The following is a 13,011-nucleotide window of genomic DNA, read 5'->3' on the forward strand; positions in this document are numbered from 1 at the left end:
ACATAAACCATTTCTAGATCCAACTCTAGTTTAGGGAGCAAGAGTGTGGTGGAGAAAGACTTAAAAAGTTTATTAAACCAGAAACAATAATCACAGGCACTTAGAGTCTGAAGTACAGAACGTTTCATTCACAAAAAGCACAAAACCACCTTGGCCAAACAGGCCAACAAGAACACGGCAGTGTAAGCTGGCAAGGAAACAACCGTGTTGGCGAAGTTCTGCTATGAACACACTAGATTTTGATGACTGAACTTACTTCCCCTCAACTCTATTTTCCACGGTACATGTTGATTTTAGTTTTTGCTTACATGAGGACATTTTATTTTAATAGAGTCCAAATATGGAGCAAAGTTAAGCCGCCTGGAAAGTCCAGACCGGCCACTTGCAGCCTGTGAATCACACATGTCACTGAGAGGCTTCAGGGACTCGCCCAAAAGGGCAGCTCCTGTCTCTTCCCTCTTATTTATTAGCATCTTCCTTCCACCCAAAAGGGAACCAGGCCACACAGATCAGACATGTGCCCTGAGTGACTCCTGGAGTCCTTCTGCGAGACAGACTTGGGGACAGAAAGCCCTCGTACACGCCTTTCAATCCCAAAACGTGTCTTCTCCTGCTGGGTTTCTGAGACCAAAGGGAAGAGCTGAGGCAACTCTGACCTAAATTACAGACACATCACAGAGCAGGCAGGGAGCGAGAAGGCAGGACCAAAAGGCACAGGCTTTGCTACAATTTCTGTTACAAAGTCATGATGTGGCTTTGAGCAACTGGACAGAGTTTTGGAAAACTCAGTTTTATTATCTAGAAGGCTACACAAGGACATCTGCCTCATGTATTTCAGGAAACTGTTATAAAAGAAGATGGTTATTCATAGAGGGATATATCAAAGTGAAAGCTACAAAAGAAATTACTTGTGTTCTTGTTGGAAGTTTCACAGCCATATGTGCCCCACTGGCTAAGCATATGTTACAGAGACCTCTTAACAGCTAAGCGTATCCAGGCCGTTGATGAAAACAGAATTTGTGGCTGATTCCTGTGGGATGAGATGGGCACAGCGTGCTGGTCCCAAAGAGGCTGGTGGGGACTCTCACTGACCCAGGACCTGTCTGTGTCACACGAGCTCATCCAGCGTCAGGGCAGCATGACACTCTGCTTGGCACCACCCAGGGCTCTCTGGGGGCTTTCTGAATCAGAGGTCGGCCAGCTATGGCCTGAGGACCAAATCTGGCCCTTTACCTGTTTCTATGAATAAAGATTTATTGGCACACATCCGTACCTGTTTATTTAAACCACCCACAAGGCTGCTTTCCTGCTACCATAAGAGATCTGAGTAGTTGCAACAGGCACCATCTAGCCCTCAAAGGCTAAAATATTCACTCTGGTGCTTTGGGCGGTTGGGGGGAGTACCCACTCTTAATCTAAATCATGAAATGAGATCCTCAAACCACACTCTTACTATAAGAGGACTGCTGCTGCTGTTTAGTCGCTGGGTCGTGTTCAACTCTCTGCGACCCCATGGACTGCAGCCCGCCAGGCTCCTCTGTCCATGGGATTTCCCAGGCAAGCATACTGGAGTGGGCTGCCATTTCCTTCTCCATTAAGAGAAACGGCCACAATTAATTTTCTTCTGGGCTTTTCACATCATGAGGTAGTGTTTCATTTCGGTACACAGTTGACCCCTGAACAACGGGGAGGTCAAAGGCACTGACTCCCTGCGTGACCCCATTTTAAAATCCACATTTAGCCTTCCAAGGGGCTCACCACACCCACGGGGCAGCATCTGAGGATTCAACCAACCTCAGATCAGGTAGCTCTAGCATCTTTACTGGAAGAAAGCCATGCACAAGTGGACCTGTGCAGTTCAAATCCATGATGTTCAAGGTCAACTACATACAGAATTAGAAAGAATTTCACCTTAGAGCACGTGGTTTTGGAAAGAGCCATGCAGTGCTCTCTAAGCACCCCCGGTGGCAGCAGCACAGAGGAGGGGGAGCTGCACACGCCTGACAGGCGCCGACTGGACGCTGACCCCAAACACCCTCCTTCCACGACACGCTCACTAACTATGAAGATACAAAGCACGCCCGTTCATCAATATTTCTTTAGGATATTAAAACGTAAGTATCAGGAGAGCCAAGTGCAATTGTTAGTCCAAGTCTTATTCTCAGTTTTACCAACAAGGATGATGAGATCAAGTCAAACGATTTGTCTAAATTTCCCTCACACACACACACTCATTCTATTAGTCAGGCCAGCTGGCTCAGTGGCAGAGAGTCTGCCTGCCAACGCAGGAGATGCAGGAGACGCAAGTTCAATCCCTGGGTCAGGCAGACCCCTGAAGGAGGAAATGGCAACCCACCCCAGTATTCTTGCCTGGGAAATCCCCATGGACAGCAGAGCCTGGCGGGCTATAGTCCACAGGGTCGCAAAGAGTTGGACACAACTGAACACCTGAATACGCATGCATAAAGGAAGGATCGTTTCATTAAAGGAATATCTTTAAAGAATGTTAAAGAACAATGACAAAAAAAGGAACAAAGTATCTGGTTACCCCTTTGCATACTCACACAGTATTAGGTTAATACAGTCACAGCTTACTGGGATTTTTAAAATTATTTATTATTATTATTTTCTAATCAAGGTGCATCTTCCTTGTTTTTATTCACTTTTCGGCCACCTGTGCAGCATGTGGAACTCCCCCAACCGTGCTGAATGGTTGTTGAACACATGTTGCCTGCAGTGGGAGCTTGGAGTCTTAACCACTGGAAAACCAGGGAAGTCTGACATAGTTATTTTACTGTATTTTACTTTATTGCACTTTATAGATACTGCATTTTTTACTAATTGAAGGTTTGAGCTTCCCAAGTGGTGAGAGTGGTAAGTAACCTACCTGCCAATGCAGGAGATATTAGAGACGAGGGTTCAATCCCTGAGTCAAGAAGATCCCCTGGAGGAGAGCAGGGGAACCCCCTCCAGTGTTCTTGCCTGGAGAATCCCATGGACAGAGGAGCCTGGTGAGCTAGTCTATGGAGTCCCACAGAGTCACACATGGCTGAAGTGACTTAGCACTCATGCATAGATACTGCATTTTTTACCAAATGAATGTCTGTGGCAACCTTGCATTGAGCAAGTCTACTGGCATCAGTTTTCCAACAGCAGCTGCTCACTTCATGACTCTGTGACACATTTTGGTAATTCTCCCAATATTTCAAACATTTCATCATGACTATATTTGTTATGGTGATCTGAGATCAGTGATCTTTGATATTACTACTAAGGATTCACTGAAAGCTCAGAAGATGGTTAACATTTTTGAGCAATATAGTATTTTTAAATTAAGAACGTATATGGTTCCTTCCAATGTTATTGCACACTTAATAGCACACTGCAGCGTAAACATAGCCTTTATGTGCACCGGGAAACCAAACATTCATGTGACTCGCTTTATTGTGATACTCACTTTATTGCAGATGTCTGAAGCACAAGAGCTCTGCCATCTGCCCACAATACTGTGAAGATGTTAGTACTGCTAAGTTAGGTTCAGTTGCTCAGTCACGTCTGACTCTTTGTGACCCCATGGACTCTAGCACGCCAGGCTTCCCTGTCCATCACCAACTCCCGTCAAACTCAGGTCCATTGAGTCGGTGATGCCATCCAATCATCTCATCCTCTGTCATCCCCTTCTCTTCCCACCTTCAATCTTGCCCAGCATCAGGGTCTTTTCAAGTGAGTTAGTTCTTCGCATCAGGTGGCCAAAGTATTGGAGTTTCAGCTTCAGCATCAGTCCTTCCAATGAATGTTCAGGACTGATTTCCTTTAGGATGGAAGAGCTGGAGCTCCTTGCAGTCCAAAAGACTTTCAAGAGTCTTCTCCAACACCACAGTTCAGAAGCAAAGTGCATATTAAATTAAGCAAGCCAAATACCTCACAGCCATCTTGGTTCTGTCAACATCTATCATCTTTTATGCAATGAAAACAGGGTAACTGCAAATTCAAGGGGTGGAGTCAATTCTCTTACACTGAAGACAGATTTACGAAGTTCTAGTTTCAAAGTATGGATGTGTGAGAGTTGGACTATAAAGAAAGCTGAGCGCCGAAGAATTGATGCTTTTGAACTGTGGTGTTGAAGACTCTTGAGAGTCCCTTAGACTGCAAGGAGATCCAACCAGTCCATCCTAAAGGAGAGCAGTCCTGGGCGTTCATTGGAGGGACTGATGTTGAGGCTGAAACTCCAATACTTTGGCCACCTGATGCGAAGAGCTGACTCGTTGGAAAAGACCCTGATGCTGGGAAAGATTGAGGGCAGGAGAAGGGGACGACAGAGGATGAGATGGTTGGATGGCATCATCGACTCAATGGACATGGGTCTGGGTGGATTCCAGGAGATGGTGATGGACAGGGAGGCCTGGCGTGCTGCGATTCATGGGGTTGCAAAGAGTCAGACACGACTGAGCGACTGAACTGAACTGAAAGGGGAACATGTCCCCCTGGGCTGAAAGGAATCAATGTAAAAGTGAAGACGCTCTTACCTCCATCTGCAAAGCCTCCGCAAGTCCCCTGAGGGCGAACTTGGATGAAGAGTATGCTGTGTAACCAAACAGGCCCAGCTGCCCGGCCTGGGAAGACACGAAGACGACCCTGCCCATGCGGCGTTCCTTCATGGTGGCGATCACCGCCCGGCTGGGGTACACGCTGCCCAGGTAGTTGATGCTCATCAGCCTCTGCAGGGAACAAAGAGGCCTGGAGCCTGAGCAGGGCGCACGCCACGGGCACCCGCCCCGGGTCACCAGTGCGCCCGCGTCCCTCAGGTACCCTGCCCCAAGTCACCAGCGCGCCCCTTGGGTACCCCACCCCAAGTCACCAGCACGCCCCTCGGGCACCTGCCCCGGGTCACCAGTGCGCCCGCGCCCCTTGGGTCCCAGCCCCAAGTCACCAGCGCGCCCCTCGGGCACCCGCCCCGGGTCACCAGTGCGCCCGCGCCCCTTGGGTACCCTGCCCCAAGTCACCGGCGCGCCCCTGGGGTACCCCACCCCAAGTCACCGGCGCGCCCCTCGTGTACCCCGCCCCGAGTCACCAGAGCACCCTTCGGGCACCTGCCCCGGGTCACCAGTGCGCCCCACAGGACCTGCCCCGGGTCACCGGCACGCCCCTCGGGCACCCGCCCCGAGCCGGAGCCCGGGTTACCGGGCGCTCAGCGGAGCTGCTGAACAAACAGGAACTAAAGGGTCCCGGAAGTGATCGTGACAAACAGGGCTCCCTGCCGGGGGCCTGTTTCTTTGCTTTCTCTCTCCCTCTTCTTTGCTGCCATACAGTTGCTTCACAATGTCGCTGTTTCTACTGTACAAGAGAGGGAATCAGCTCCGTGCAAAGGACATCCCGCCCCTCTGGGTCATCACCGAGCGCCGAGCTCACTCCCTGGCCTCCAGCCTCCCACTCCGCGTTTACACAGGGCGGTGCGCGCACACGTCAGTCTCAACCTCCCAGTTCACGCCCCTCCCTGTGTCCGCCCGTGGGAGCCTATTTCAATCTCCTGTTTCACTCTAACCTCACGTTCTCACGACAGCACTTAGGTCTTTGCTGAAGCCTGGACAAAATGAGTCTTCTCCTTAGAAAAGGACACTGCACGGTGCTGGTAATCCTTTTGAGAGACACTGTGAGCAAAGAGCTTCTAAATATTTCCTGCCCTGTTAGTTCTAAGTGACGGAGAGACCACAGAGGCCAGGACAGCGGTTAAGAGCGCCGACTGCGGGCCGGGCTCTACCAGTCGCGCCTGTTTGCTGATGAACAGCAAAGCTGGACACTCCGCTTAATTCCTCCGCGAAAACTGGGTTCACACGGTGTGATCTCACAGGCCTGCGCCAAGGACTGAAAGAGGAAGCAGAAGGCAGGCCCCCTCCCCGCCCCCCCGCAGTAACTACCCAGGGCCTGTGGGCTCTGGTGACCGGGGAGGACACGCACGGGTACCAAGGTCTCCTTTGCCCTCGTGCCGGGAACTCTGAAAAACTTTTACACTTTCAACCTGAAAGTCTCATGATGCTGTATTACAATGCTTCTACAGTAAAAGTCTTATAAAAAACTAGGTCTATCACCATGTGCAATATAAAGCAGAAAAAATAATAGAGGCTCCCAGGTGAAACCCCTGCCTCCTGCGTGTCCTGCTGAGCTATCAGGGAAGCCCTCCAGGTGGCGCTAGAGGCAAAGCACCCGCCGCAACGCAGGCGACTAGGAGACACGGTTGGATCCCTGGGCCGGGAAGATCCCCCTGGAGGAGGGCATGGGAACCCACTCCAGTATTCCTGCCTGGAGAATCCCGTGGACGGAGGAGCCTGGCGGGCTCTAGTCCGTGGGGTCGTGAAGAGTCAGATGTGACCGAAGCAACTTAGCAGGCACACACTACATCTATTAAAGAAATTAAAGTTAAAACCTTCCACAAAGAAAATCTCAGGCTTCACTGGTGAATTCTACCACGCATTTAAGGAAAAATTCTTCCAGAAAACTGAAAAGGAGGGACTATTCTTCTACTGATACTATGAGGCCAAAAAGTAACACAAAACCAAAAAGAAACATTACAAAACGCTACAGCTAATACCCCTCAAGAATACAGAAAGGATAACACATCCTGACCAAAGGAGGTTTATCCCAGGAACACAAGGCTGGAAACATCTGGAAATTAGTCAGTGTAATTCACCATATTAACACGCTATTTGACGATGAAAAGAACGCTATGGTCACCCAGCAGAGGCAGGAAAAGCACCTGAGAAAATTAAACACCCATTTCATACAAAAACTCTCGGCAAAGTAGGATAAACTGCTAAACTTGGTAAAGGGCATCTACCAAAAATAAACAAACAAAACCAAAGCTAACATCATACTTAGAGTACAAGACTAACTGCTTTCTCCCTAAAGTCAGGAAGAAGACAAAAATGTCCACTTTGGCCACTTCTAGTCAACACTGCACTGGAAGTTCCAGCCCATGGAATAACCGTATCTAGAGAGCAATGCAAGAGGGAAGGCTTGCAGATGACACGATCTTGGATGCAGAAAGTCCAGTGAACACTAGAATTAATAGTTGAGTTCAGCAACACTGCACAATCGATGCACAAAAATCAATTGTAGTTTTTTCTACATGAGCAATGAAAACTCAAGAAATTGAAATAAAAAAACCACTTACACTAACATCAAAAAATATAAAATACTGGAAAACAATATGCAAGCTCCACACACTGAAAATTACAAAACAAGACTGAGATAATTTTGCTAAAAAACTTAAATAAATGGAGATATATATTATATGGGTTAGAAGACCAAATATCGTTAAGATGTCAGTTTCCCTCACATGTATCTATAATGTCAGTGCAATCCCAGTCAAAACTAACTCCTACTGGGGCTTCCCTGGTGTTCCAATGGTTAAGAACCCGCCTTGCAATGCAGGGACGTGGGTTTGATCCCTGCTCAGGGAATTAAGATCCCATATGCTGTGAAGCGCCTGAGCCCACGCGCCTCAACTAGAGGGAAGCCCGAACGACACCACTGCTGGGATAGAGCAACGAGCAGTCCGTGCAGAGGTGCTGGTGTGGAGGTGATGTGGGGCGGGGCGGGGGGGTGCCAAAGAAATGGACTGTAACTGCTTTTTCAAACAAAGTGAGAGAGACAGAGGGAAGGAGACAGCGTGGTGGGAGACAGGCTGAGAATAAACGAGTTTTTTTAAAAGATTAGATTCACGCATTTTTTAAATATTGCAGCATACTTCATATTCTATACGTGTGTTTTATTTCTTCCTTCATCTCACCCATTTCGTGTTTTCTCCTCGTCACTGACACCCACCCGCAGCTGCATGAACTTTTTTTTTAATGCCACACCACAAGGCAGGCAGCATCTTAGTCCCCTGGCGGGCTTGAACCCGTGAGCCCCGCAGCAGAAGCACGGAGTCTTAACCAGGACTGCCAGGGCAGGCCCGCACAGTCACCCAGTCTTATGTGCTTAGCTCCTGCTGCTCTTGCTCAGTTATGACCCCCACAGATCTTTGACTCTGAGCTCCAGACCTCCGTTAGACACAGATGCGGGTACCCTCCCCCTCTGCCCTGGACAGACCCTGCTCCCCGGCGCCCGGCTGCACGGCTGTGTATTTACGTGCTGCAACCACACAGATCCTTGCACACCAGTCCTCTTCACCGTCCATGATCGACCGAGGAGTCCGCCGACCGCCCTTCATATCATCTTCCACACACAGGCACACACACTCACAGTCCTCTCACACCAGCCACCTCTGAACTCTTTCCCCTCATCCCTTCATGCCTAGACTACAGCTACTTCCTCCAAGCTGTTGAGATAATCTTCAAAATCTCCCTGTCAATACCTAGAGATAAAGGCATATAGGTCAAGACATCTATCTTTTGATTCCCCTCCCCTTTGGCTGTGCTGAGTGGCATGTAGAATGTTAAGATCCCAGACCAGGGATCGAACCCACAGCCCCTGCCTCAGAAGGCAGAGTCGTAACCACTGGACCACCAGGAAGTCCTGACCCAACAGCTATCTTTTCTGCTGAGCTGATAAAGAAGCCTTACAATACCAGAGTCCCAGCTAAGGCATCACTGCTTCTGCCTCTGCTGGACTTGCCCAGCTTGACGTGAAATCGCAGAGTTCACAGTGCTTTCCCCCAGCCTGCCAGAGCAGGACGTCTGAACTGCTACTCTGGGAATCTCCTCTTCAACAAAAGCGGGTGCGCTCTAACTTCACTGAGAACATCATCCAAAGCCCATCACCAGCACGAAGGATCTAGAGACCAGCAAGAGAGAGACAGCTGGCACGACATCAAACGAAGAAAACACTCGAACTTCACCAAGAAGATCATTCAAAGCCCATCACCACTGTGAAGGCTCTACAGACCAGCAAGAGACAGCTGGCGCAACATCAAACGAAGAAAAACACGCTATGTATACACTTAAGAAGGATTTCAAGTCTGTTGTGCACTTCTTTGGCTGACATTTTTAAAAAACAAACAAAAATATGATGCATTGTCTTTTTCTCTTGGCTTGAGAATGCCAGAGTCTGCTCTTCAACTTTTTTTGGTTTTCATTGTTAAAAACACTGATACTTGACAAGAAAATCCAGCATCTCTTGGCTTACAAAGAGCTCTGTTGATAAAATGACCTCAGTAAGTCAATACTAATCTGTGTCAGGTTGGGGGCTGCATTCCCATTTTACAGCTGAGGAAGCCAAGGTCCAGCGGCCTGAGTAAACTTCTAAGGCTGGATGATCACTGGGACTAAAACCCTGTCCAGCCTTCCTGTAGTTTGCTGAAGCTTCTGTTGAACTGGAATGCATTTCACCTACTTCATTCATAAAGTTTTAGCCATGAACTAGGTCCCCGTTCACCCCGATCCAGTAGTCTGGCCTGGACGGACGAGCCTGGTGGGCTGCAGCCCATGGGGTCCCGAAGAGTCGGACCCAACTGAGGGACTTCAGTTTCACTTTTCACTTTCATGCACTGGAGAAGGAAATGGCAGCCCACTCCAGTGTTCTTGCCTGGAGAATCCCAGGGACGGGGGAGCCTGGTGGGCTGCCATCTATGGGTCGCACAGAGTCAGACACGACTGAAGCGATTTAGCAGCAGCAGCAGCAGTTCTCCCTTTTAGTGTATGGGCCACCACAGTGAGAAAAGAAACAAATTTTTACTTACTTCAAAAGTACTAACTTCAAGATCTTCAAATTTCCCTGAAAGTGACATTCCTGCACAGTTTACAAGCATGTCCACCGGGCCCAGCTTCTCCTGCGCCTGGAAGTTTATCAAATTGGGCATCGAGGAAGAGAAATAAAGAAGCCGTGAGTAGCCCATCAAGCCAGTAAATAAAATCTATCAAACTATCAGACCTACAGGGAAGATATGCCAACTCCAAGCCACACGTCAAACCGGCAAGGACCAATCAAAAGGCGAGTGGATTAACTTCAACTGACCCAACCTCTTACTTGTTTTATGACGTTCTCTACTTGGCTATAGTCTTGAGATACATCAACTGATATACAAAGCACCACCTGTTAGAAAGAGAAAAAAATGATCAAAGCTATGCAGGGCTTTAAAAGAACTGTCTTTAAAAATTAAAGGCACATTTTTCCAGTAGATAAGGAGCGCAATTTGGATGTTCCAATTGCAGGGCTTGAAACCTGATGACAATGCAATCAGGAGAGGCAAATCAGGGATGGGAGGGCAGGTCTTCCAGTGGTTCAGCAGTAAAAGACTCCACCCACAATGCAGGGGATGCAGGAGACAGGGGTTCGATCCCTGGGTCTGGAAGATTCCCTGGAGGAGGGCACGGCAACCCATTCCCAGTGTTCTTGCTTGGAGAATCCCATGGACAGAGGAGCCTGGGGGGGCTACAGAGCGGGACATGACTGAAGCAACTCAGCCTGCACACATGGGCAATTTTTGGCAGGGGGAAAAAAAACTGTTAACAAACTACCACGGAAAAAATGTCGCCAGGGCCCTGCTTATGCTTCGCAGAGAAACAGACCAGCTCTGGGAAGGGAGGCCGCCCTGGGCCCCTCCTGCACGCCCTAACCCTGAGGACATTGCCCTTCCTGGACGTGCAAGTCAAGGACTTTCCACAGGACCTGAGGCTTCTGCCGGGTGAAGAGCGGGGCTAACGAGAGGGAGAGGGAGCGGACACGGCGTCAGCGAGACTGGCCTTCACCGGACGCTCCAGATCCGTGTTTCAGATGATGCCCCTTCTCTACTAGAGCTCACAGGGACAGGAAAACAAAACAACGAAACTGGGGGGACCCACCGAGCTGGCGGCTTTCCAATGTCTGTGGGCTTCAGAGAAGGGGGTACAGACGGAGGCCCCGGTACTAGAGAAAAAACCCCCCACACACAAAGAGAGGTGGATGAGGACATCTGCTTGCAGCACAGAATGCAAAGGAAGAAAAATGCAAACAGCCAATAAAAGAGAACTGATTCAATAAACTCTGGGGTACCCAGGATTATGCCACAGCTGTTTTAAGAGACAAGGCAGATTTATCTGACTGATGTGCAAAGTTCTCTTTGCTTCACCACCTTAGCATCTTAACATTACTGACTCAATGGACATGAGTTCGAGCAAACTCTGGAAGATGGTGAAGGACAGGGAAGCCTGGCATGCTGCAGTCCAGCAGTCCACGGGGTCACAAAGAGTTGGACGTGACTTAGCGACTTAACAACAAAAACAACCAAGTTCTCTAACGTATTTCTGGAGAGAAAAAATGAGGCAATTCAAACTGCAGTGAGACACCATTTAAAACCCATCAGAAAAGCGAAAATTACAAAGTCTTTTAATACCAAGTATTGGCAAGGAGTCACTAGGGGCAGGAGTGTAACCATTTTGGTGATGCATGCACTCAACTCAACAATTTCATTTCTAGGTGTATTCCATCCTTGTACAAAGTACACAGAGATAAACTTTAGCAACAGCAAGAAAGAAAGCAAACTGAAAAAAAAAATGGAGACAACCTAAATACCCACCCACAGTAGAGCTGATGGAGGACAGTCTACACAGACAAGACACTCTAGACAGAGAGCTGATGGATGGAGGAGAGTCTACACAGACAAGACACTCTAGACAGAGAGCTGATGGATGGAGGAGAGTCTACATATAGAAGAAAACTCTAGACGGCATTAAAAAAAAATGAACGATTACTTCATGCAGCAACTGAGGGATTTTACCAACAATATCAGGTGAAGAGATCAAGTTGCCTAAGAATACACAAAGAATGATGTTGTATAAACTTAGAGAAAATAGGCTAGTGATTGCCGAGGGTCAGGAGGGGCTGGAAGAGAACAAGGACTGACTGCTAAAGAACATGGACCTCCTTTACGGGAGGATGAGAGTGTTCCATGACTGAACGTGGCAATAACTGCAACTCTGTGGATATGCTAAAACCCACTGAACTGCACACCTTAAATCAGTGAGCTAAACGGTATGTGAAATTCTATCTCAACAAAGCTATCAAAATAAGAATGATGCCATAAAGTTCAAAAAGAAGCAGAAGTAAACACTCTTCTTAGGGTGACATGCACTTATGGTCAAATTACTAAAAAAAAAAACAATGGAAGGGAACTCCCTGGTGGTCCTGTGGTTAAGACTTTCAATGCAGGGGGTGAGGGGTTGATCCCTGGTCAGGGAACTAAAGTTCTACATGCTACATGGCACAGCCAAAAAACCAAAAAACAAAAGAAAAAAAACTATGAAAATCAAGGTGGGGGTTACCTCTAGGAATGAGACAGAAGGATAAGGCTGATGTGGGCAAACAGAGGAGATTTCAGGGGCCCCAACCTAGAAAATGCCATTTCTTAAGTTGGGTGATGAGTGTGTGGCTATTAATTTATCATTATGTTTTAGCCTAAAATATATATTGTATACATACACATGCCATTGCATTCATCAAAAAATTGCATAATCAAAAAATATTTTTAATACCTCCTTCCCCTTATGTTAATTTGAATAAATAACTGAAATGAGATCATTTTCTAGGAAAGCATTCTGTTATTGGATCACTTGAATTTGTGTATGTGTGTTAGAGGATATGCATTGCTTTGGTAATAACCTGAAATCCAAAATAATTCAAACAATTTCACCATTTTAAAAACAATGTAATTAGGAACAGTTGACATGTTTTCATGGGAAATAGATGGGGAAACAGTGGAAACAGTGTCAGACTTTATTTTTGGGGGCTCCAAAATCACTGCAGATGGTGACTGCAGCCATGAAATTAAAAGACGCTTACTCCTTGGAAGGAAAGTTATGACCAACCTAGACAGCATATCCAAAAGCAGAGACATTACTTTGCCAACAAAGGTTTATCTAGTCAAGGCTATGGTTTTTCCTGTGGTCATGTATGGATGTGAGAGTTGGACTGTGAAGAAGGCTGAGCGCAGAAGAATTGATGCTTTTGAACTGTGGTGTTGGAGAAGACTCTTGAGAGTCCCTTGGACTGCAAGGAGATCCAACCAGTCTATTCTGAAGGAGACCAGCCCTGGGATTT

At 47.7% G+C, this 13,011-nt stretch overlaps 1 protein-coding gene across 1 annotated transcript in view; it reads right to left on the minus strand.

The window, feature by feature from the left end:
* KDSR (3-ketodihydrosphingosine reductase) overlaps positions 1 to 13,011 on the minus strand; it is a 41,350-nt gene that overhangs the window by 19,684 nt on the left and 8,655 nt on the right. The window contains exons 4-6 of the mRNA XM_027525502.1: positions 9,964 to 10,029; positions 9,677 to 9,772; positions 4,527 to 4,718 (exon numbers count right to left, since the gene is read on the minus strand). Of these exons, the coding sequence (XP_027381303.1) occupies positions 4,527 to 4,718; positions 9,677 to 9,772; positions 9,964 to 10,029 (354 nt within the window). The remainder of the gene's footprint in view (positions 1 to 4,526; positions 4,719 to 9,676; positions 9,773 to 9,963; positions 10,030 to 13,011) is intronic.

The sequence above is a fragment of the Bos indicus x Bos taurus genome, chromosome 24 (genome assembly GCF_003369695.1).
Source record: "Bos indicus x Bos taurus breed Angus x Brahman F1 hybrid chromosome 24, Bos_hybrid_MaternalHap_v2.0, whole genome shotgun sequence".
Classification (NCBI taxonomy): domain Eukaryota; kingdom Metazoa; phylum Chordata; class Mammalia; order Artiodactyla; family Bovidae; genus Bos; species Bos indicus x Bos taurus.